Source organism: Sander lucioperca, chromosome 18, assembly GCF_008315115.2.
Source record: "Sander lucioperca isolate FBNREF2018 chromosome 18, SLUC_FBN_1.2, whole genome shotgun sequence".
Lineage (NCBI taxonomy): Eukaryota > Metazoa > Chordata > Actinopteri > Perciformes > Percidae > Sander > Sander lucioperca.
The window spans coordinates 28,608,812-28,634,889 of NC_050190.1; the positions used below are offsets into that span (position 1 = coordinate 28,608,812).

General features: G+C 41.5%; 1 protein-coding gene and 1 long non-coding RNA gene across 2 annotated transcripts; both read right to left on the reverse strand.

Moving 5' to 3' along the window:
• Window positions 1-1,997: 1,997 nt before the first annotated feature.
• Window positions 1,998-9,125, reverse strand: si:dkey-87k14.1 (leucine-rich repeat transmembrane protein FLRT2). Its single transcript, XM_031321457.2, has 2 exons — window positions 8,588-9,125; window positions 1,998-5,489 (listed from the first exon to the last, which is right to left on the reverse strand). The coding sequence occupies exon 2, from the start codon at window positions 5,035-5,037 to the stop codon at window positions 3,016-3,018; it is 2,022 nt and encodes a 673-aa protein (XP_031177317.1). The 5' UTR covers window positions 5,038-5,489; window positions 8,588-9,125; the 3' UTR covers window positions 1,998-3,015.
• A 3,197-nt stretch (window positions 9,126-12,322) lies between these two features.
• Window positions 12,323-14,678, reverse strand: LOC116065822. Its single transcript, XR_004108824.2, has 3 exons — window positions 14,499-14,678; window positions 13,855-14,017; window positions 12,323-13,116 (listed from the first exon to the last, which is right to left on the reverse strand). It is a non-coding gene; the product is annotated as an uncharacterized LOC116065822 (long non-coding RNA).
• Window positions 14,679-26,078: the final 11,400 nt, after the last annotated feature.

Here is a 26,078-nt window from a genome sequence, read left to right on the forward strand (position 1 = left end):
GTTCTGAATGCCACGGATTTATGACAAATGTATTTTGATCTGAGTTATTTTTGTTTTTGTTTGTATTTTATTTATTACTCATTTTCAAAAGATTGTGAAAGTGCAGTACAGTTGATTCTATTTTGTGTTATCTTTTTACAATACTTTCAATATTTCAATAATGTTTTTATTTTTTATTATTTCAGAAAGGAAGGATAAGTATTGAGGGAAATTTCACAGTTCACAAGGTGTATTCACAGTTAATTTGTTTCAGTTTTTTAAATGCAACGTCTTTCCAAAAGTCAATAAGGAATCGTGTTTAATAATCCTGTATTCATTATTAAAAAAAAAAATTCTGATTAAGATTTGTTTCATAATCGAGTAGCTCTAGTAAGCTGCTACAGTGCCGTTACAGTAATTTCCCGGCTGCAATGACGGTGCAGACAGAGGGTGAATACAGGTATATTAAGATGATCATTATGAGACGTGTTTTTTGAACATTAAAGCATGTATACATTTCCTAGTAGAAAACGAAAATACAAGTATGAACCTGAAAATGAGCATGATATGGGACCTTTAAGGTGTAGCCCATTGTTACAGGGTCTACTTTTGTTTCCACTCTACGCCTCATGCTTTGCCGTAAATTAGGGCACTGCTCAACAGGTGATACTAAATCCAAGTTCCAGGTAATCTCGGGGGAGAGGAAGGCAACAGCTGGTTTGCAACATGACAAACATAATTAATAATGCAGGACATGTGTTTAAGCAAGGAATTGTGTTGCAACATACAGACGGTAATAAGGACATAAAACTGACAATGTTTGTTTGGGCCTTTTGAGTGTTGCAATATAGTGTTACCTTTTCAATTACATATATCCGAAACATTCTGGTTTGTAAAACATAGTGGGAAACAAGGCCAAACCTAGACCTTACAGGGTTCTTACAGGTTCGGTATGGGAAGCTCCAGGTTACAGGTCATTTAGTCATTACCAGCTCTATCTCCAGAGCGCTGTAGAGTAAGCTTTGGCTACACCACAGATGCATTCTGGATAGGAGGAAAAAAAACGCTCTGGGTTGTTTTGCATTTCTTTAAACCAATCACAATCGTCCGGACGCAGCGACGGTGGCTCAGCAAAATAGTCTCGGGAATGAACTTGTTTTGGTGGAGTATTTGCACCCCGCAAAAGAAAACGCCACATACAACATTAAATGAAGTTAATTGTTGACACAATACAGTAACGTGAGCTATTTAAATTAGCTGGATACATGGTTAAACCTCATTGGCTCTTACCAGTGTATCTCCGTGTGTACTTCGTCCACAGCAATCCCACCAATCAGTCCCAAAATGTCCCAGTTAGAGAGGAAATGCCGTAAACATATTCTTTGTAAAACAATCATTCCCCGAAAGAACCAAGCAGGCCTGCCTTGTCAATCCAAATTTTCTTCAAAACTTGCTATTTTCAGTGTTTGTTAGCTCGAAGATTGTTGTTATTTCCCGAAGCGAACAGAATTTGAGAACGGCAACACACAGTGCGGAAGGTGAGGGACATCCCACGCAAGTCAGGCAATTATCCTGGAAATGTACTTCTGTTGATCTAGACTACAGGTCATTAATTTCCTGTAGTGCAAAAGGCCTATTCAACAGCTTTAGAGTACAGATGTAATGGTTCTAAGCAATGACAGATTGAAGCTGTGACTTTCAACACTTTACAGGTCACTGACTCCTTGCATTCCTCATCTAGGTACAAAATAACCTAATATGCCCCAAACTCAGACTCATGCGCATGACCACAGCTGCACACAGCTCAGCACTGAGGATGCTTTAATAATTTATGGTTTTATGTTAAGTAGACTTTATGTGCAATCTCTTTGTGACTTTTGAGCTTGCACTCGTCATCCTCAAAGTACCCTTCCTTCTCTTCACAGACCTGTGCTACAATCGCTGAGCTCTCCCACACGAGTACACTATTACCAGTTTGAGTCAGTGATCATTCTGGGACAGATCATGAGGGATAACTTTTCACTTTTGAAGATATGTTTTAATTAAATGTGTAACCAGGTAAATAAATAATCAGGTACAAGAGATTTCCTCAACAACAATTCAATTGAATGTATATATACAGTACACCTTTTGTGCAAAAAACATGGATTCAAAAGACATTGTAAGCTGATAACTTCAAGGCACACACACATATATATATATATATATATATATATATACTGTTTTACCATAGCATTATTTTTGCTGAACAAAGGGAAAAAAGTTGGTTCTTAATGGGTTAAACTTACAGTAGATGGCAGATGTGCTTCTTTGGTGCTCACTCTGTGACACCCACCATCAAACAACATGACCCCTTAACTGTGGTAATGTATTAATCTTGGAAAGCAGCCGAAAGCACAGCGCCCTGCCCCTTTCTGTGAATGTTTAATGAGTGTGACCTTTACCTTTCCTTTTGAAGCGAGACAGATTCCATTTGCATAAAAATGTGTTCTCTTGAGCAGGAATCTAATAATTTGCATCTCTATTGACTGTAGCGGCAATTAAATAAATGTGCCATATAACTGTGGTGACTTGATTGAAAACAGTCACAGGAAGAGTGTGGTGGTCTGTATGGTTTCCAGAAAACTATACCCTCTAGTGGTGAATGTGGCTGATTTGTGCCTGTCTCTTTTCTCCTTCTCTCATACAGAATTCGACCAGCTGGTTTCGTAGATTCTGTGTCTGCCGTGGTTACAGTATACAATGACTTCAAAATCATTCACTATTACTGAAAATCCAACTGAAACCCAGCCATAATACTTGGGAATAAATGAATCCTGATTGTACATGTCTGTGTGCACATAACTCAAACAGCACAACTCCCCAAACCAATAACTTATAAATCCAATGTTATTTTATAAAAAAGTACTGTCCAGTTAGTTGTATAAATTACATTTCTTAAAGACACAGGGTTTTCAAATACTATTAACACTGTACAGTGTCTAGTAAAGTGTGTGTAATTGTCAGTAAAAATGCTCCTGATGCTCTCCAAAATCATCATGTGCCACAAAAGTCTGCATCCTGAACATTGTTCTTGCAGTAAACTGTGCTGTTATTCTCCAGGGGGCAGTCTCGGAAGCCGATGCCCCCATTAGGGGTGTAAATAGGCTGAATGTGGAAATCTCCCTTGAGGAGCTGTTCGTTGTTAAGTGAGACTACCTGGAAGCTAGTCTCAGTCATTTCCAGGATGGAATTATCTTTCTTGGTGCCTGCTTCGCAATAGTCATCTTTTCTCCGACCCCGGTTGTATTTCCACTTGGTGGAGGACTTGGAGCGGCTCTTCTTGTGCATGTGCCAGCAGAAGATGCTGAGGAGTACCACCAGCACCAGAATCACGGCCCCGCCAATCAGTCCAGCGAGCAAGAAAGGCGAGCTGGGTTCCTGTTGTGTGGCCTGCTCCGGCCCAGATGGTCTTTTGTTGTTGTCGGGGCTGAAAGAGGCCGCTGTAGTCATGGCCTCCGTGCACACAGTATCATCTTTGGGCCGGTAATTATTGAACGCATCCAAGGGAATGACACAGATCCGATAGGTGGACTTTGGCTCAAGGTTAGCCAGTCGGATCCCCCGGTGTTTCCCACCCACCATCCTCTCCCTGACGGTGTCCCCTGTCAGACTGGGGCCCATCCTGGCCCAGGTCACTTTGTAGGCAGTGACTGGAAAGGCAGCCACCCAGCTGACGTGGATAGCCGAGCCATTCAGTATGGCAAACGTGACCTGCAAAGTTTCCCTCCTGGGGTCCAGAGGTTGCTTAGTCCTCAACCCCCCCTCTCTGGTTGAGTAGACAGGGTAGAGGGTTGGAAATGTGGGGAAGGGTTGCCTGGAGGAGGAGGAGGAAACAAACTGAGTGACCAGGGGGGAGTCTGAGGAGGATGGCAGGGATGGGATCAAAGCAGTGTCAGCCGGTGAAGTGGACAGCGTTGGCGTCGCTGTGCTCCGCGGGCACTGGACCAGCTCGGCACTCAGCTCTCTGATCACCATGCCCCGGAACTTTTCAGGTTTATGGCACATGAAGCCGCGCACATTGAGCGAGGCCGGCAGAGATTTAAGCCATGACACCACCCATTGGATGCTGCAGTCGCACAGCCAAAGGTTGTTCCGAACAGTGAGCTGTCTGAGACTGACAAGGCCATCGAAGACCCCCTCGGTCAACGACTGCAGCTGGTTGTTAGAAATATCCAGCCGCTCCAGCTTGTGCAACCCTGCGAATGCTCTGGCAGGGATCCCGTTTATCTGATTTTCCTGAAAGTTTAATTTGACGAGCACCTCCCCTGGGAGGAACGGGGGAGGGTATGTGAGCGAGTTGCGGGCCAGGGACAGCTCCCTAAGGGTGACCAGGTTCTGAAAGGTCCCTGGTGCAATCCCTTCATCCGTCAACAGGTTCCCGTCCAACAGAAGGCGCTGCAGGCGGGTGACATTACTAAATGCTTCCTCTGCGATAACCGCAATCCGGTTCTCGTCCAATCGCAACTCTTTTAGATCATCTGGAAGACCAATAGGCACACTGCTCATGTGGTTTTTGGTGAGAAAGAGCATCTTCAGGCTTACGGCCTCACGGAAGGCCCCTTCCTCCACCCCTACAGTAGAAATGGAGTTATCATCCAAATGTAGCTCTTCCAGCCAAAGAAGCTGAGCCAGAGCTGCTCTGGAGATGGTCTGAATGTTGTTCTCCTGCAGATGGAGAACCCTTACATTTTTGGGCAGGTTGATGGGGAACTCATCCAGCTGGTTGCCATAGAGAAACACAGTTTCCACTGAAGCCACGTGATGGAGCTCCAAGGGAAAACCAGCATTATTGATTTGGTTGTTGTGGAGGTAAAGGGTCTTATAACCCTCACCAATTCCCAGAGGCACTGAGGTCAGGCTCCGCTCATTGCAGTAAACAAAAGTGCGATCACAGCGGCACTCCTCGGGACAGTTGGAGGCCCGGGAGAACTGGAGGTGAAGGCCTAACAGTATAGGTATCCATGGCCGTATAAAGGAGACCCAGTCCTTACTCCACAAACGCCACTGTATCTCCATTTCAAACGGATCAGAAAAAAAAAGAAATGAGAAGAAATTATGATTCAAAAAAATCCAACAGAACTGTCATTGGATTTCGGATGTTGCTTAATAACACCAGCATGTCCAGCCTGGTGCTGAAGAAGGTCTTGAGTAATCCCTTGGTAATTAGTTGTCCTAAGCTCCCCAACACAATAGCAACGGTCTCATTTAGCAATATGAGTCCTTCACCAGCCACTGTCCATAACTGAGCTGGGAAACATTAGTAAAGTTCATCACATTTTCACCCTCTCTTCTTTTTTACCACTGGGTAGAGCTCTCTTCACGGCACTCGAGGCTGACAGAGCCATGTACAACACACCGGAGGATTATCATCGGACGTCCTCTTCCTCGCTTCCTTTCCTTTCACGTCACACACTGGTGGTTGCACAACGATAAAGCTTCTCTCTGACTTGACATTTGGATCCAGAAACCTGTTGCAAAATAACAATAATGTGAAAATCAGTCCGTTTTTATCTCCTTAAAATGCATGCTTTCTACCAAAGACCAAAGGATTTATTTTCCTTTCCTATCCCACAAATGCAAATCATTGTAAATTGGGAGAGCAGAGCAGTGTGTATACAAATGACTCAGACAAACAGCTAGTGGAAAAATGGATTTGAAAAGATACTGAGGGCAAAGGTTTGGGGGAAACAAAAAAGATTATTAACTTGAGCCTTAATCTAAAACGAAAACATACACTAAGCGGCTTCAAACTTTTTTCTTTTCCTTCGCCAGTTGATAACCATGAACGTGTACAAACTGATAAAAAAGAGCATTTAAAAAAACGACAAAATTCAAAGGATCAAAACATCAAAACATGGCAGCCAAAAGCACAATGCAAGCAAGGGGGTGTGAGGTGAGCTAGTGAGGGAGACAACTGGCTCGCTGATGAGCACCTAGGGGTGTAAATCATACATTTTATTACGACATATTATACCGAATCTTAGGACAACGATAATATAGAGCTGGGTGAGAAAATCACATATCACGATATTTTTGACCAAATACATCAATGTCGATATTGCAGTGTTGACTATTGGTGCTTTCACAAAATATTTACACAATGAGATTTTTGACCTATAATCATCAGTAATGTTGATATAATGTTAAGTGGGTAAAGGCAAATAATAGGGGCGTTGAAATGAATCATTGCATTGACGCGTCGCGATGCGGAACTAGACGATTCTGCATCGATGCGGTGACAGACCATAATCGATTATTGCTTACTGATGTTACTTGATTGATTTTCCGGCCACTCTGCTTTTTGTTTTTTGCCTTTTGTTTGCTGTGTTCAGACTACGCAGCATTCAGGAAGTGTCTTCTTTAAGAGCAGATACAATAAAAAGGGGATTTCATATAAATCTGACTGCTTGAATTTGTCGATGAAAACCATGTGTAGCAATATATAATATAATAGGAGGTGACGCATTGTGATATTGAATCTAGTGAAGATTCACACCCCTAGCAAATAATAAAACAGCTAAAACAGTCTGGTAAGTTCAGAAGATGACATCACTTTACTGAAACGCAGGCTTTAAAACCAGGAAAAGACACTTGTATAATATCACAATATTACAATATCCAAAATGTAACACAATATCTAGTCTCATATATCGATATAATATCCAGGGCCCAGCCCTACGATAAAATATTTACTGATGTCAACAAAGTCTGCCACGATATGATTTTCAATTCAATTCAATTCAGGGGCCTGCGACCAATACGAGACGATAGATACGCCCATTTAACATAATCAGTTACTTTTATATACAGTATATCTACAAAAAGCAACTAAAATATGATTTGACCATTTCGTTGCTGACCTCTTCCAGACATTTAAATTAAAAACAAACTACTTTTTTAATAAAAAGAATGAATATAAAGTGGGAATTACAAAATAAAGGCGCATCTTAAAGATGACAATATGTATCCAGATTTTTACTTGGTATCAATAATATGTGTACATGTACATGTGCACATATGTACTATGTGTGTATGTGTATATATGTATGTATGTATATGTGTATATGAATGTATACATTTACTTTTTTTTATTTTCTTAGGTGTTATGTGACACCTCTGTTTTTTGTTTTTTACTTCATTGTAGTTGGTTGTGTTCTTGGTTTTTATCTTCTATTTTTCTGGAAAGCACTTTGTAACCTTGTTAATAAAAATGCTACAGAAATAAAGTTTATGGTTATTATTATTAATATTGGATCGTTGAGGATTGAATCAATATATCGATCCAGATCAATGTATCGTTACACCCCTATGATCACCATGAGTATGTTACCCAGGATGGTGCCCTGCCCCACAGCACAAGGGAAGACTCCTCACAGGGTGAATTATCAAGAGGTTAAACAGGGGGTGTTGGATGATGTTGCAGATACGGTATCACCACAAGTGTTGCTACAAAGTCAAATATCTGCTGTTTGATTATTATTACACGTTGCATTCCTCTCCTGCCTTGATTCATTAGGTTTAGCTGTGCCGTAGGAGAGGAGGAGTGCTGGGTGGTGATGAACGCAGCCTGTCAGCAGAGATAAGATGAGACAAATTTCTTGCACGCGGACAAAAACTAAGATCGATGTGGGCCTCTCACAATGACGGAAGGTGCCACTGCACGCTCAAGGTTGTAGGATTTAAATAAAGTGGGGAGATTTCTTACAGCATCAGTATTAGTTGGCTCACAAACAAAAGCCTCATTATTTTTTTGGGGAAAAAAGAAGAAAACATATCAATAAAACTCCCTTTTACTGCTGCCTTAAGAGTTTACAATCCAATACAGTCCCTGTCCAAGCAAAGGAAATGTATGAGAAGTTGTTGTTAGCTGGGTGGTGGTGATTATTAATAAAATGGCAGCAGGCTGCAGCAGCCAATTGACAGATTGCATCGATTTGTGGCCAAGGCAGTTCAACAGTTATGTAATGTTCCTTGGGGGGCAAACAAGGCAACTAGCTGAGTCCAATTATGGTGACCCGACCTCACCGTGTCTTCTATCATCAGGGTCTTTTGGCATCAATCCTGGGATATATATTAATGGAATCCTGCAAAGAGTAGACTATATTAAAGAAGACAGCTTTCATTCAGCAACATTGCCCCAGTTTGAGAATGAACTGGTGGGTAGTTTATTTTGTTTTGCTCTGAGAGATAGAGAGAGCAGTACATGCCAGGTATATGAGGATCTGCCTATTTTGTTGCTGGTGTGTGTGTGTGTGTGTGTGTGTGTGTGTGTGTTTTTTAGCATTTATGAAAATGAAGTGGGTAATTGTATAAAAGAAGAAAAAAAATGTAGCATATAAAAGCATTACAATGGAGTAGCCTAAATCCTAAAGTAGTACAGGTTCTTCCATTTATTTCTGTCTGTAACTGCTAATTCTGACAATTTGACAGGAGTAGCCTAAATTCATGTGAAAATTAAAATTCCCTGAATAGCCTATGTGAACATGGAAATTTAAAATGAAATTCTTCGTTCAAAATACACAATTAGAAGGCCATTGCCTACTGCATTGATTTCCCATCTTCTCACCTTCAGTAAAGCAGAAAGTCTTTCCGCTGCACATCCAGCCCCGTTAGGCTCGTCTCTCCGCAGACTGCTGCGCTCAGACCGGGCTCACAGTCCGCATTGTGCCCGCTGCGTCCGCTCCCAGCTCCCGCCGCGGCTTTGGACTGTTCTTACTTGCTTTTTTGGTGGCGGAGAACTGTGGCATTATGCTGAATGGACAAGGTCCTGACGCCTGAAGCAGCCAGGAAGGAAAGGAAGGAAGTTCAGGTCACCAGCGGTCTGCTCCGCATCTTCACCCCCGCCTCTCTCAAACACACCCCGACAGACAGACTGATACTCCCGGCTGGCCGCGCTACTCCGTAGCTGCCGGTGAAGTTCCTCCGCTGCCCTCAGAGAAAGAGAAGAGGACATGAAGCAGAGAAGAGAGGAGAGATAGAGGCTCCCAGCCTGACCCCCGCTGCTCCACCGATGGCAGCCCCAAATATGAAGTCCATAGCCTGGGTAAACTGTTTCAGGACTGCCTGGTCCCTCTTGGAGCCCCGAGACTCACTCTCACTCTCTCTCTCTCTCTCTCTCTCTCTCTCTCTCTCTCTCTCTCTCTCTCTCTCTCTCTCTCGCTACACCCCCATTCCTCTCTTTCCTGCAGCCTCCCCCTCTCTCTCACTTCATGGAGGTATGTAAAAATAGGCTACGTGTATTTTTCCAGACCTTTTGTGACCAATTTAAAATAATAATAATTACCCTATTATTATTTTGAACTACACATAATTAAGTTCACTATTTTGGTTGACTGTTCACGACTGAATCCCTTATTTCAAAGGTTTATGCTCTATCTCTCAGTTTAATAAGCATATGTTTATTGGGTTTTTCCTATAGAAAGAAGAAGAAAGGCAAGCTTCTGAACTTCCTGTTTGGGTCAAGCCAAGATGGCTATTTATTTAACGTGCTCATATTATGCTTTTTGGCTTTTTCCCTTTCCTTTATTGTGTTATATATCTTTTTTTTGTTGTTGCATGTTATAGGTTTACAAAGTGAAAAAGCCCAAAGTCCACCCCAAAGGGACTTACCATCTCCAACAGAAAACACTGTTCACAAACTGCTCCAAACAGCTCTATTGTAGTCCAGCCTTTACTTCAGAGACAAACGTGGTCACTTTGGAACACACGTTATAATGCTCACCTAGCTACTAGCATGGCACGCCCTCATACTCTGCTTCTGACTGGCTAGTAGTCCTTACCTAGCTACTGTCAGGGCACACCCTCATACTCTGCTTCTGACTGGCTAGTAGTCCTTACCTAGGTACTGTCAGGGCACGCCCTCATACTCTGCTTCTGACTGGCTAGTAGTCCTTACCTAGGTACTGAGCATGTGCGACTCCCAACAAAGATGGAACAGAAGTGAGAGGTCTCACTCTGTAGCTAAAACAGAGAGCTCAACACACAGGGTGAAAAGAGGAGCTGCAGAAATGTGCAGTACAACACAAATATGGTGTTTTTTGAAAATTAAACCATGTAAACTTATTCTGATATAACCTCTAAATACAACTATGAACCTGAAAATGAGCATAATATGAGCACTTTAAGAAAGGAGGTACAGGATGGATGGAGGCCAGAGATGTGACTGTTTCATTTTTCAAAAGCCTGGTTCGAGCCCGCTTACGTTTTAAATACGAACAGCCTGCTATATGCATACCAATAGCCTACTATAGATGCAGAATGTGGGCGCCTTTAAAAGTGTGGGATCTTTGAAGGTATGCTTTTCTCTTTAAAATACTTCATCTTCAAAAATCATCTTTAAAGATGTGTTGCTGTAAGTTAATTTCATTTTGTTATACTTTGTTTTGGGGGTTTTGTGGTACTTTTGTATTGTTGTCTGTGTTTGTTAAATGTGTAAATAAAAAGGTTTAGTGCATTTAGTGTATTAATAGGTTATGTGTATTTTTCCAGACTTTTTTTAAGAAGGACAACAGTAGTGAGTAGTATGAAAGGCCCAAATTTCGCGTAGGGAGGGTGGTTGGGCTGGTGGATGGGTCAAACAACACAGGACCTCACCCCGGAGACCGGGGTTTGTGTCCCGCGTGTCACTGAGACGTTTATTTTTTTAACCCCACCCACGATCTTTTCCTAAACCCAACTGTTCCGTTCTTGTCCTGCGTGTCTCGTAAACATACCTTTTATAAGCCTATCCACCATCTTTTCCTAAACCCAATTGTGTCAAAAGTGATGCCAATAGTCCCGACCCAGCACGTTTAGATAAAGCACGTTTAGATATGACGCTAAAGGAGACTTTTAGCGGCAATAGCTCATTTGTGCAATCAAATTAATGAATAATAAGAGATAAGATGTGTGTGTGTGTGCATTGGCTGCAGTGATGTATTTGTGACTAATACTACTAAATAATATTTGTGGTACTGACCATTATGGTTATAGGATGTGCAATGCCTGATAGGGTACTGGTGCAATATTATTATTATAATATAGATAGATAGATAGAGAGATAGCCTTTATTATTAGACTCATGGTCCATTTAGATAGATTATATATATGCCATGTTATATTTGATATGGTATTGTGCAATTGGGCATTGTGCAATACAGAAGTTATTGACCACAGCATGACTTAACAGGAAATGTGCAATCATTATCAAAATGAAGTGCAATATGAGGGGGAGGATGTGTTGTGGGTTCTCTTCTGTTCTTCTGTGATTATGAGGAAATGTAGGGAGGTATTGTGTGAGGTTTATTATATGTTCATTGAAGTAATTGATGAGATAATGCATGATTATGTTTCTATGTAGGTTAACTGTATGTTTATTGTGTGTTTATGTGCAATGTGTCGCCATTTTGTTTCTCTCGAATACCCAAGACTAATTTCTCCTATAGGAGACAAGAAAGGCTTGTCTTAACTTATCAAAAACAACGCCAAAGGCACCTGACCAAGCATCCGTATTTTACGAGTGAGAATGTGTTGATATGTACATGTATTGTCCCTTGTCATATATACAGGCTTGTGCTTAAAACTACCAACATTGAAGGTACAGATCATTACAAGAAAGACCCTTAATGGCTCCCAACACGTTTTGCTAAAGCCCCAGAAGCCAGAAGTATTCCTGTGCTGAAACATCCTGCCACAGGCATGCTTGCTGAAATATTAATGGTAAAACCAGATTTTGAAACAACTAGGGCCTCAGTGATACCCAACACCATGCTTAACACGTTGACACTTTAAAATTTTACATCTAATAATAAGTTAGACAAATGCTTTTGAGATGGGGTCTAAAATTATCAAAAATGCTGTTTTTGTATTAACACTAGATTCCAAACTCTATAAACTCCAAAATTGTGAGATGTATGCACACCAAAATATATACAGTATAACACCGAAATGTACATTTTAACAAGTTTAATAATACATTTGAGTAGTTTACATTTATCGATATTCATATACATTATTTCAAACATTCACACCAGCATTTTTCCGTAGAGAACTTCATTCAACATAACTCTGAACGTGCAAATAACGATTAAAAGTATCTTATTTGATTACGAAACATTTTATTTGAACATTTATACCACATTCATAACACAGAAAAGCTGGAAATTAGCAGAATTAAAAACAAAAGAAAGAGCCAAGATAATGTTTAGACTATTGAACCATGAAACAATTATAAAATACTCATTTTGTATGAACTAACTACATCTAGGAGCGCTCAAGCTTCACAGTCAACCCAAGTGACCTTGCTTCTCAAACCAATCTCGTAATTAATTAGATACAGAATTGATTTTAAGGCACTTCTGTTAGTTTTTAAGTCACTGAAGGGGATGGGACCAAACTACCTGCATGACATGTTCCAACAATATTCTCAACCAAGACCCCTTAGATCACAACATAAGCAACTACTACTGAAACCTACTGTCAGAACAAAACAGGGGGAAGCTTTTAACCACTATGGCGTCCATCTCTGGAATCAGCTTCCAGAGAATATAAAAAACACCCCAACTATTTTTAACCATTTTTAAAACAAGGCTAAAGACCCAGCTTTTCTCAGATGTGTTCTGCAATTAATGCACATTGGTCTTTATAAGTCTTTTTATCTATGCATTTATTTATCTGTTTATTTTTAAATGGATTCTTTGCTGTTGTTATAGATACATTTTACTTTTTCTACTATTGTTAGAATTGTATGTAGTTGCATATTTTTATTATTTTTATTTATTAATTTTTTTATCATAGTTTTTGTGTGAAGTGCATTGCATTGCTGCCATGTATGAAATGCGCTATACAAATACATTGCCTTGCCTTTGCCTTACCACGTCCACAGACGTGTTTGGTTTCCTGTGGTTAATTCTAATTGCAGCTTCTCCTAACCTGGCTGCTGCTGCTGCTGCTGACCCGGACCTTGTACTGTTGGCCTTTTTCTCTCCATAACTCGGCTCTCAGCTCCTCCGCCAGTTGTTGCATGAACCTCCCCCGTGCTGTTTTGCTGCTGGTGCACTCCCTTGAAGGCGATGCGTGCAACGGTTCCAGCCGGGTCAAGGTTGTTATAGATGTGGGCTGTGCAATTAATCAAAATTAATGTCGCGATTTCGGCTCCTAACGGTCACAAAAACAATGTAATCCAGAAAAAACGATTATTTTGCACGTTACATTTTGACAGTAAACTCTTATTATCACATACTTGTGTTCTGAAGGGGAATTTAAAAAGTAATGGGAAATTTAACCCTTGTGTTGTCTTCACATTGACCATAAACTTGTCTTTCTGGGTCAAAATAAAATAAAAAATTACTTTTTTTTTATCATCCATGGTCAATAAACCTAATTTATATGACATATTACTGCTTAAAAAAAGCAGAAATTATGAATTATTTTGACTAATAGTTACGATCAGAGGGTATATGTCAAATTTGAGTCAGGATACTGTTTTAAAATTGTTTTTCAAATGCTATAAAATTGAATGAAACACCCAAAATTAAATGAAAGTAATCATCAATTTCATCTGCAAATAATGTTGAACAACGTACATCCATGCATCCATGTTATTTTGGGCAATAGGTTAAAAGAAACCCTTTATATTTCTGATATAAAAAACACAAGGGTTAACAGTTCAAGTTGTTTTCACTGTTGATTTGTTCAACTGTATCACTGTTTTTTAAGTTTAATAAATGCAACATCTTTCCAAAAGTCAATCAGTAATCATGTTAGTCGTGATTTCCATAATGACCAAAATAATTGTGATTTTCTTAATTTATTTTTTTAAGTATTGACCGGAAAACGTAGCAATCTGGTGCATACCGTTTTGAGCTTGAACATGCCCCTGACAAGATGGATCTTCGTGTGATGGGTGATCCCGTGATAATGCGGAAATCCAGCCGCCGTGCATGGTTAATAGTTCTCCTCCCTGGCTCAACTCTTTAGTCTGCTCTCATTTGTAGTTCCTGAACTGCGTCATCAGCTCCTGCAGCAAGTGAGACAAGTCGCCATCTTATCCAAACAGTTTTCGGTTTGTGTACATTGTGGGCCCTATTTTAACGATCTAAGCGCACGGCGTGAAGCGCATGGTGCAGGTGCGTTTAGGGCGTGTCCAAATCCACTTTTGCTAGTTTGACGGCGGAAAAAAGGGTCCGTGCGCCGGGCGCATGGTTCTAAAGGGTTGTCCTTAGTGTCTTCAATAATTCATAGGTGTGTTTTGGGCATGTGATGGCCACAGCTGTGGCCACACAGCCATCTTAAAGGCGTTAACCTCATACACTCACATTTATCTTAGTTCATGCTGTTTTCCTTAAGATTGGTTTCTATATCTTTTCAGACACATTATACATTTTGTTGTAAACATTTATTTAGTTTAAATAATGTACAAGACACTGGATTTGGTTTACATATATACTTTATTAGTTTTGGATTGTCTTTTTGCTATAGCGGTTTTCTTTTGAGCTTACCAGTGTTGCAGATTCCACACCCTGGAGTGAGGCATGCAGGCTGCTGGGACAAAGGGGTGGCGTCTGGAACAACAGCAGTTTTAAAGAGGTGGTGGCCAAATTGGAATCTACCACTACTTATTATGTCTGGGGGGGGTAGCTTTATTTTTTCCCAAGATATTTGAGTTTTGATTTGTGTTGTATTTAGTATTTATTCAGTTAATGTTGATTAAGATTTCTTTTGGAATAAGTGTTTTTTTTTTTTGTTATTTGTAGTTTATGTATTAGTGTTATTGTTAGTCTTCCCCTGGGTGTCAAACCAGGGGGCTGTTGCACAAAACCAGGATAAGGGATTAAGCCGGGATATTCAGGTTATCCTGGATGAATTTAGCTTTGACTTGGTTGCACAAAAGCAGGTTGAGTTAAACCCAGCCAAGTAACCATGGAGATGTATTCTTTGCAGCTAGCCTGCTCCAGAGCAGGCTAACAGCCAGGCTAAGATTAATCCTGGAGTCTGATGTGTTAAATCAGCTGCTGCTCTGATCCGAAATAAACGTGTTTAACAGTTATTCTGTTGTCTTCTGAATGTGTTCTGCTTTATTTTTATTAACATGCATTACTTGTCACTATTACTGTCACAAGTTTGATTTAAATCGTACTATTGCAGTTCTTTACATGGTAAGAAATGGTTGCACATGCGCCGGAGATAAAGTGGGACGATGCGGAGGAAATGGGCTTTTCCTCCGCTGCTGTTCCCGTGAAATGTGCCCCGTGCAACATGGAGAGGCGGGGGGAGGCAGGGGGATAATGACGTCAATAACGACGACAATGGCACCTGACCAAACATCCGTATTTTACGAGATGGGAGTGAGAATGTGTTGGAACGCCACAAAGCTTCTTAAGCATTTTATTTTGGTGCTGTCACTTGTCATCTTCGAGCTTGGGAGTGAGAAAAAAAATATGAATTATAGGCTACATTGTTTTACAGATATGCTTACAGTGTGTATTGAAGTCACTTACTTCTTTTTCTAGTTTTTGTCCAGTCATGTTTGTTCTGTATGAACATTAATTGTAGAAAGATATTTAGAATTAGACATAGCTTATAGAGATTGGTGCATATGGTTGTAAAACATATTCTCGCATTATGAATAAGGGTTTGAAATTAAGCCTGGTCCTTAGGGTAAATTTCCCGAGGAACATGAATTCCTTCTGCTCACTTTTAAGGCAAAGTAGGCTAAATAATAAAACATTTTATTGATATAGTGCTTTACAGGCTACTCAAAGACACTTTAGTGTAAAACCAGCACATTTAGCACATAAAAACAGATACAGCAATAAAACCAACACATAAAGCAAGCATATTAAAAGCAATTAAAACAGACATGTACAACTTTGTAAAAACTTGGAGTGACTAAGTAGATTTTTTTAAATCCATACGGATTCAGTCGGTCTGCTATTGTGTGTCGGGCTTTTTCTCTCCGTTTGATAACAGCCGTATTTCCCTTTTTGCATATTATATAGCCTAGTATATATATAATATATTATATGTTTCACCTCCTCGTAATTTTCCATTAAAAGCTGCTGCTCAGCAGGTGAAACATATGCCGCACACGTCTTTTCCATTTCTGCATCAGTAAATCTGTGATCGATACCGTGGTCTATTTAAGAAAGCTGTGAACATGCACTTATCCCAGCTATCTACACCTGGCTTGACATAGCTTCACCTTCTCATCCTGGCTCGGCAAAAACGATGAGCGGATCACACTAAGTCAAGCTGCGCTTTTTCAGTTATCCTGGATTTCTTTATTCTACTTTTGTGCAACAGGCCCCTGGTCTGATCAGCCAGTATATAAGTCCCTTTTGTTTCTCTTACAGGAGGTCAGTTGTATTTTTGAGTTTGTTATGTTCAGAGCTTAAGTTCGGTCTGTTTGTTTGACCTCTTTTAAGGGCCCAAACTTTATCTCTATTTTGCTGTAATGATTTTGTGGGTAAAATAAAAACCCCTTTTTTTGAAATCCTCTTGTGACTCCTCTTGCCTAACTGCTTGGTCCCTGACAGAGCGTAACATGCAATAAACCAATCAGAGATCATCTCCCATTCCCTTTAAAAGCCAGGCGCGTTTGGACCTTGGCACATTGCTAATATGATGGCGGATTTGCCCTGTAATATTTGTATTTGTAATCTTTTGCATGTCTGTGTGCTGCTGTGTGTGTGTAACAAGCACAGTGTGCGCACGCTGTGCACGAGCCTAGGCTCATTTTTACTAATTCACTGTGAAAATAACAATGAAATGCTGCGTTATTGACTTTAGACCAGGTTTTTGTTGGTCAATGGCGCGATCACTTTCCGCTGCATCAAGATAGCAATACGCCCAGAATGCACTTGAACACACCTCCCTGTAAGACCAGCACACCCATGGGCGCAAAGATGGGCGCAGGTGCATTTGCTATTTAAATGACGCAGGCGCTGGACGGGAAATTGACAACTGCGTCGGTCTTAAACTTGCAAAGACACTTGCGTTGGGCTTTGTGCTGCGCTGTGCCAGGTGCAAGATAGGGCCCAGTATATTTTCTGCGGCAGAGAGACATTTTTACACTTTGAAGCAGGACGATGAAACAAAACGGAGATGTATGAACGGCTTCCCTACAGTGTTGTTTGACTTAGAAGAATACATTATTTATCATGAACTGTCACTGCTTTGCCCAGATGAGACCGACCTTTCCACCTTCAGACAAACATCCTCAGACACACACACACACACACACACACACACACACACACACACACACACACACACACACGTAAAACAACACTCTGGGTTTGAACACTTGATGCCAAACACCACATCTGCTGCTGCCTTTTGTCACTCCAATCTATTAAATTAAAATGCCGACTAAATCGCTCAGCAGCTCACCACGGTGTAGGAGTCGTTGCATGTGGCTAGCATGACGATGTTGGTTCAGCTCTGCTTGTTTGTGCCGTGTCACTGTAATCTGGCTGCACGTGTGTGTAAGCATGCAGTGACCTGGACAGCTGCTCGGGGGGGGGGTTAGTGCAGGGGTTGGGGTGTAATGGATAACCTGGATATGTGATCAGATTACCGGGATCTGTTTACAAAACAGAAAATGAATGGGCAAATCCAGTTGTTGTACTTCTACGTAGTCATTCTACAACACTGTTAGTTCTGAAATAAAATGGCAATTATGTACTTGTCTTAGAAGTACATTGTATTTTATGTGCCCAATTTTCTCCCAAGACCACTCTTGATGTTACACAGTTACATAAAGAAAACGGTTAAAGGAAAAGATAAACATAATCATTTTTGTAGTGGAATGAAGTTAGACATTCTGGAAAGACTGGTACGAACTTTCAGAACTCCGTATTTAACTATATATCTTTAGACATTACAGTTACGGCTGAAAATGACAACAGAAAAAAAACATTTTGCCGATTTAACCAAGCATGAGTGACTACATTTGAAGATCTGAAGATACATGAACTCCTCCTCCGACTTTAACTATAAAACGTGCTCTGGTTTATTGGCATTTCTTTAAACCAATCACAATTGTCTTGGGCGGTGCTAAGCACCGGACGGAGCAACGGTGCCTCTGCAAAATAGCCTCGGGAAGGAACTTGTTTTACAAGCGACTGAAATGGGTTTCCTCAGGAGGGTGGCTGGCGTCTCCCTTAGAGATAGGGTGAGAAGCTCAGTCATCCGGGAGGAGCTCGGAGTAGAGCCGCTGCTCCTTCGCGTCGAAAGGAGCCAGTTGAGGTGGTTCGGGCATCTGGTAAGGATGCCCCCTGGGCGCCTCCCTAGGGAGGTGTTCCAGGCACGTCCAGCTGGGAGGAGGCCTCAGGGAAGACCCAGGACTAGGTGGAGGGATTATATCTCCAACCTGGCCTGGGAACGCCTCGGGATCCCCCATTCGGAGGTGGTTAATGTGGCTCGGAAAAGAGAAGTTTGGGGTCCCCGCTGGAGCTGCTACCCCCGCGACCCAACCATAAGCAGACGAAGATGGATGGATGGAAAGAACTTGTTTTGGTGGAACGTGTACGTTCAAAAGTTGTTTTAGTCGTGCAACAGAAAACTCAGATTGGACAGATAGTCTAGCTAGCTGTCTGGATTTACCCTGCAGAGATCTGAGGAGCAGTTAACCATAGTCCTCAGGAATCCACCAGAATTTAAAATGGCAACACAAACGAAGTGAAAGGTGACGGACATCCGGCTGAAAATTAGGGACATCCGGCGGAATTTCCGGCGGCATCTGAACAATCCCGGAAATGAAACGTTGTCTATATAGAATAATACCACTCTGACCCTGGGGGGCACACAAAGAAGCCTTTGTCTATTTCTGCTTTTGAATGGGGATTCCTAAAACATGAGTGCTTTGTTGAAACCCCGGGCGAGGTTATGACTTAAATAGCACAATGCCTGGAAACAGTGTGTCAACCCTGATATATTTGTCATTTTAGGTGCATATTCATAATTGACTTAACGTGTGTATGTATTGCTGCATCCGTCGGAGCCCACTCCTCCGCTATTCCTCGACCTTTAAGCATGCAGCCGCTGCCCCCCCCCCCCCCCCATCTTTTGCTATTTATAGAAGAGCCGATCATAGACAGACAGACAGAGAGAAAGGGAGACAACAACAAAGAGGTTTTTGTAAGGACTTGTGTGTGTGTGGGGTGGGGGGGGGGTGGGGGGGGTCAATCAGTGTTGGGTTTCTTTAATGAGGGTAAGGCTCATTCAGTGGTGGATTATCAGGCAAGAAAGAAAAGCCCCAAATCTTCCATCTGTTTGGGTAATTTCTTCTGGGACAGAGAAAATTGTTCCACTTTTTCTGTTATTGCAGGCTGAGTTTAAAATTATTGAATTATCAAATTTGAGACACTGACCTCCTGAGCATCAGTTAATATGCCAACAAAAGAAAAATGTTTTGAGTCCATTCTTGAGAGTAAAAATTCATTTAAGCAGCTCGGAAATCCCTTCCAACGTCCTTGAGGTTTCTCTGCAACTTGATTGGGAAGTCCTTAAATACCTGAATGAGATACCTCCGTATATATTTGCGTTCTTCTGTGAAGTTTTCTTTTTCGCTGTCATTTTGTTGACAAAAACAGACTAATGGAATTCATTTTTCTTGATTTTTTTGTCAAACCTGTTGGACCAGATGTTCAAAACAGAGTCAACGGTTTACAATTAAGAAGTCAAAATATTTCTAGAATAACGTCTTAATACTTTCAGAATAGTTAAAAATGTACGAGAATATTGAGAATAACCTTTTTATAATCAAAGAATGCACTCTAAAAATTAACTAAACACAAACTATGCAACAATAAAAAAAATCCTAACTGCCAAAAAAATCCCAAAAATAGTTAGACAATTTACAAGGAGAGCCATCATACTTTGCGTCATTGAAAACACAACCTGTGTGGGTGTGCAGAGCATTTTATTTGCAACGTAAAGTAACTATAGCTACCAAATACAGTGGCCATAATAATGCACGACACCTTCTTTGTTTCTTCCTTATCTTTTTTTAAAGTGCATTGTACTCTCTCCATCTTTATGTCTGTAGGGTTCATTCCCCTCCTCCCATCAGCTGAAATGAAATCTAAAATGACACCATCATTCCTCAGCTTGCCTCCCTCCTTTGGGAATCTTTTTTTAAATTTGAAATCAAATTGCATCATACCTTACATTTGAGCTGCCATTCCTTTTACGATTCCATCTTCAGCGCCTTTGAGCTGATATTGTTTTCATCATTTCTCCATCCTCAGCAGGCATCAAAGGGGCTTCCCTGCCATGATCAGTGAAGACGCTCAGTGAAGATGACTCTGTCAAGGCTTTCATTTACACTCACTAACTTTTTATTCTCTTATATATGGATTCATTGGTGGGAAATCTACCTTTTGATCAGTTTAACATCAGGCTCACCTCTGTGCATGGGGGTATTTATTACCGTGGATTTCCACAGGATGCGGTACGTCTGCGGACCGGCTCCGCTGCGGAACGGCTCCGCTGCGGAACGGCTCCGTGCTCCGCCGTCCGTCAATACCCACCAGGTCCGGATTTGTTGCGTAACGGCTGCGACCAGCTGACCACGAGATCTCGCGAATTCATGTATGTTCGCGCGATATAACAGGATGTAGTTTCTATAAACAGAACCACAAAACCAATAACAGTTTTTTCCATCCAGAGGAGTAGAGGGGAAACAACTCTGAGCTGTGTTTTCAAGGTGTAGTGCAGGGAGATATGACCTGCCGTGAGCACGGTGTATTTTATTTTGAAAAGTAACCCGATGTTTTATTTTGTTTCTGTGCTCGACTTCCTGTCCCGCACAGTCTCCGTCGTCTGTCAAAAATAGAAGCTCTGCGTATCTGCTCCAGAGGGCTGCGGACGGACTAATGCTGTAACGTAGAAAGCATTAGCATATGCAGTGCTCTGTGTGTGTGTGTGTGTGTGTGTGTGTGTTCCTTTGATACCTGTGTTATCCTGATCAACAAGGCCAGTCCCTCATTTTTTAGACCCAAAGCAGAATTTCATGTGATGCTCAGGGACTGTGCTGTGTGAGATGTGTGACATGCAGCACCGCATGTCTCACATTTTTCACACCTCAACCAGTGTAAAAAGCCGTCAGTCCAACTCTACTGTGAGCCAAACAACTGGACAAAGGCTCAAGGTTCATTTGTGGTGTGGATGCAAAGTCTACCTTACTGCCAACGTTGCTACAACAACCCGATCGTGTAGACACATGCTGTACAATATCAGAAGGATACATCCCCATCGAACCCAGAAGGTGGCTCAGGTTCTGGTTCAGGCTTTTGTCATCTCACGTCTAGACTACTGCAACTCCCTCCTGGCTGGTCTGCCTGCATGTGCCATCCGACCTCTGCAGTTCGACTGGTCTTCAACCTACCCGAGTTCTCCCAAACTACACCGCTCCTCCGCTCTTTATACTGGTTACCAGTTGCTGCCCGCATTTGCTTCAAGAAACTTAGGGTCCTTTCACACCTGCCTCGTTTAGTTAGATTGATTCGCGCTAGAGTTTGTTCTCCCCCTTGGTGCGGTTGGTTTGGGCAGGTGAGAACGCAGCAATCGAACTCAGATGCGCACCAAAAGCGGACAAAATAAGCTTATCAAGACCTGTTTGATGATGAGGTCTCGGTACGCTTTCAATCGACCTCTGGAGCGGTTCGTTTGTGGTGAGAACGTGATCCGAACAGAACATACAACATACTACATACGTAAGAGCTTGTAGTGTTACGGATCTCCGCATCTCTGTGGTCAAAGCTGGAGACAGACACCGGCACAGCAGAGCAAATTCTTCTCCAATGTCTGATTATTTAAATGAAATGAGCTGGTTTGACCATGGAGATCCAAGAAATATGCACTAGTCCACACATGACCTTCTCCCTGTATTTACTTTCTCGCTCCCGCCCCAGACACATCCGACCAATAAGAGGAGTGAACGTTCTTGCGTGGTTTGTAATGACGCATTTTGGTACACTTGGATTTTTCCAGCTGTGAAATGAAACCGAACCAAGAGGAAAACCGCTCCAAGTTTACTGACTCATCGACTGATTCGGACCAAAGCAAACAAGCTATAGGTGTGAAAATGCCCTTACTACTTGCGTACCGTGCTGCAAATGGATCAGGCTCAACTTACATCCAGGACATGGTTAAATCTTTACATTCCAGCCCATCCACTCTGCTCTGCATCAGCCAACCTGCTTGCTGCTCCCTCACTGCGAGGGACACCTAATCACTCAACAAAATCCCGACTGTTTGATGTCCTGGCTCCTAAATGGTGGAACGAGCTGAAAGTCGACACATCTTCTGCCGCAGGCTAAAAACCCATCTCTTCCGACTGCACCTTGGATATAAGGAGATGGTTTAAGTACCTTCATTGTGGAATACACTTACTGAAAGTCGCTGTGGATCAAAGCATCAGCTAAATGTAATGGACCAACCAGAGTACTACTGTGTATAGGTATGCTATTTTAAACAAAAATGCTAAATCATTATTAAAAGTCGGATCTATGTGGTAATTATTGCAACTGTCAGTTGTCAGTGATCTTCTGAACCATCTACAGTATATAAGCAATCTATATAATTATTAGGGCTGTCAAAATAACGCGTTAATTTCGATTAATTAATCTGAGAAAAAATAACGCAGATTAATCCATTCCATATTGAACTTTGACCCGGAGCCGTTCTAGCCACCATTCGACTGTAAAATGAAGGAGGGAGACGAGAATGCGCTGCTTCAATCATTGATTGGAACATTTACTTATAAAAATCTTCTTCCTGAATAGGGTTGGATACTGAAAACCAGTGCTAATACGGCACCGGTGCCTTCACGACCGGTATCTACCAGACTGAATAGCAACGCAGATTTCGGCGCCTCATTTCGGTGCCTCTGATACGTCTGCACTTCTCTCTGATGCTCTGAAACAGACGATACAGGAAACAGAAACATCGCTGCACGTGACGCTAGTTAACACTACACTCAACAGCAGCTAACGTTAGCCTACCGCTAGCTAGTAGCTGGATTAAACACAGTTACAATGCTGACAGCAACGTTAACGGTGTAAAGTGTGACTGTATTTCACTGTAGAGGATTCAACACCGGGATGTAACAATCTGCAGCTGCCGTTGTCAGAAAAACACAGACGGTGCGTTCAATGAAAGTGGTAACCTACAGCCTCGTGGTGCATTCAAAGTTGTTGTTAAATGCCCTTTTCCCATCTGGTGGTTGTTTTTCTCATTCAACAGCAATTTACTAGTGAAATAAGTTATTGTTATAGTTATTACATTATTATTAAATCATTTAATTTTGACCATATGGCCTTAGCAATAAACAAGCCTTCTTTAATGTTGCCGACTGTTGTTTAGTACCCTTTTTTTTTTTTCTTTTTAACTTTCTTAAAAAGTATCGGTTAAGGCACCGGGCAAAACTTATGTATGCGATTAATTTAGATTAATTAATCACAGAGTATGTAATTAATTAGATTAATTTTTTTAATCGATTGACAGCCCTAATAATTATGTCGGTAATTTGGTAACCATGGGAACACACATGCACAGTATTATTATTAATTATGTGAGTGTAGGGATTTAAAAAGTGAGGATTGGTATAATTGAGTCCTCAACAAATGCAATCCTTTTTCCTCCTGTGTGAGGACACTGTCCAGCAGTTTTAGTAAATTATTGTGCTTTTCAATTTTTTTTTTTAGAATGAAACTACAAATTGGCGAGCTGTTTCTAATTCTCTGTCTTCAGTGGCAACCGGGGCCTGGAATTAACACCCGGCCACGTGCCAAACGTGGGTACATTTTGCCATTGACAGGTGAAACTGTCATTTTATCTGCCACGTTGATGGGTAGCCAATGATAATTGAGTGATTCATTAGTATTTTTTTGCCACTGTTCTTTCACATTTCAACCACTGAGTGTGCCATTTCCTTGGATTTGAGCTAAAACAATGTGGCGACACATTACTGGGATGAAGAGGCCGGCTGAAACAAGCAAGCAACAAAAAGATGAGGATGATTCAAAGAAAGTTGGCAAGGTTCGCAAGTGGCTGATTTACGACACCAGTACAGAACAAATGTACTGCAGGCGTGCTGCAGACTGTCGTGTGTACGGCTTAGGGTAAGCAAATTTAAATCCTTTTATAATCTGTCCTAAAAACTTAAAATTAAAAAGCAATTAAGGACCACGAGTCATCCAAAAGCCACCTACATACGATAAGTGGTGAACTAGCAAAGACTGCTCTTCTGGAGCAGACCGCTGAGGAAACGGGATGTGTTTTCTCTTTTGTGGACTCAGAGGAGCAGTATGTATGTGATAACTGTCTGTGACAGGGGAAATCAATAAATATATTCTCATGCATTCACCTTTATAAAGGAAAAAAAAACTGGCATTGACAAAAAGCCTGTGTGGCTAGTGCCGCAGTGGCTCGCGGCCAAAAAGAATTACCTTCTGGCCCTGGTGGGAACTAGTAAACCCTAACCCTAACCCCAACAGACAGGGTAGGAAAGTCAGGCATTGAGAGACGGACTAACACATTGTTGATAAAAACAAAAACATATTTCCAGCCTTATCCTTTTCATAATTTTGAATTTGGAAATGAAACTAATGACCGTTGCAGCTGCCTTAAAATAAACTAAACTTAATGCTATTGTTTGGGAGACAGCAGCAGTGTTACCTGTCGGAGGATGAGCCAATTTACTCATAGCTTTAGGCTCAGCCCAGGGTGCGCTGTAGCATACAAACTCCGTCATTCCCCAATCTGAGTGATATCATGTCTGCTGCATATTTCAACAAGCCAATGGCGCTATCTGAACCTGGGTAACCATGATGGATGGTTTTCGGAGGGTGAAATTGGCCACTGAGGGCCGTGTCTTTGAGGGTGGCTCATATGTTTTATGCACTAACCATCCTTGAAAGTGTTTCACAAAACCCACTTGTAGACAGCCTGTTATGACCTCCTGTTATTCTAAAGTTTGACTAGTTTTCCATCCAACAAATAACTGCAAAGTTATGAATTGAAACGTGGCACATCACGCTTTGGCTACATTGAACGCGTAATGTATGCGGACCGTTCGCAGAGCGTATGTGCCACTAAATGTATCTTTTAACTGGCTACACCTGCAGCGCACACACGGTGTAGGATTGTGTGAGTCACAGGCGAGACGGAGAGCTTTTGCTTTGGGATTGTTGTTGTTTCTTCAGTTTTTTGGAGCCGGCGCAGCGCTATGAAAACGCTAATCTACAGTCAGCTGTTATCAGAGGACGCAGGTGACGGGACACAAGAAATAAAAACAAACTCTCAAAATGAAACTGCCAATACACTCACTGACGGTCATTAAGTCGTTGCCTGTACATCGGTAGTTTAGTTTAAAAGACATATAGACACTTTGTCATCATTACACAGAAATCAATCATTACACAGAAATCTGGGTAAAAGGGACGCACACACCTCGCGTAAAAATATAACTAGAATACTGTCCTATTTTTTCTCTTGTAGAGCGGATCTCCGCATACGCATCTCTTACACACTGAACATTTTGAAAATGTCCTTGAAATGTGGGAACATAGGGCCTAATTTTAAGAAAAATCTTAGAAATGTGGGACATAGGGCTGTGGGAACGTAGGGTCTAATTTTCAGTGAAAAACAAATTCTTAGAAATGTGGGAACATAGGGCTGTGGGAACATAGGGCTGACCCCGAATAACCACACATTCCTCTACAGACTGGTCAGATTTAACTCATTATTCTGCTGTTTATGTGGATAAAAATGATAAATCAATAAGTGGAAATGGAGGCTTTTATGTCCCTATTGAGTCTAGGTGCGAAGGACTAACAATTAAAATAAATCCGGTAGGAAAACAATGGACAATGGACAGGCGAAAGCGGTTCATTTTAAATCAAATGTTTAATTGTTAAACTAACAAAATCGAACTGTCTCTCTATGGCTCCCTTCCTCGCTGCGTGGCACACACTGGCCACTTAATGCCTCGCCCTCATCGGCTGAGCGGCTTCAGCTGAGGGAGCATCACAGCCACACACCTGGAGAAAATCACAAAAAGAAAACACTGC

Bases quoted from the DNA above. Each gene is read 5' to 3' on its own strand.
- si:dkey-87k14.1 (XM_031321457.2), bottom strand. From the start codon at position 5,037: ATGGAGATACAGTGGCGTTTGTGGAGTAAGGACTGGGTCTCCTTTATA.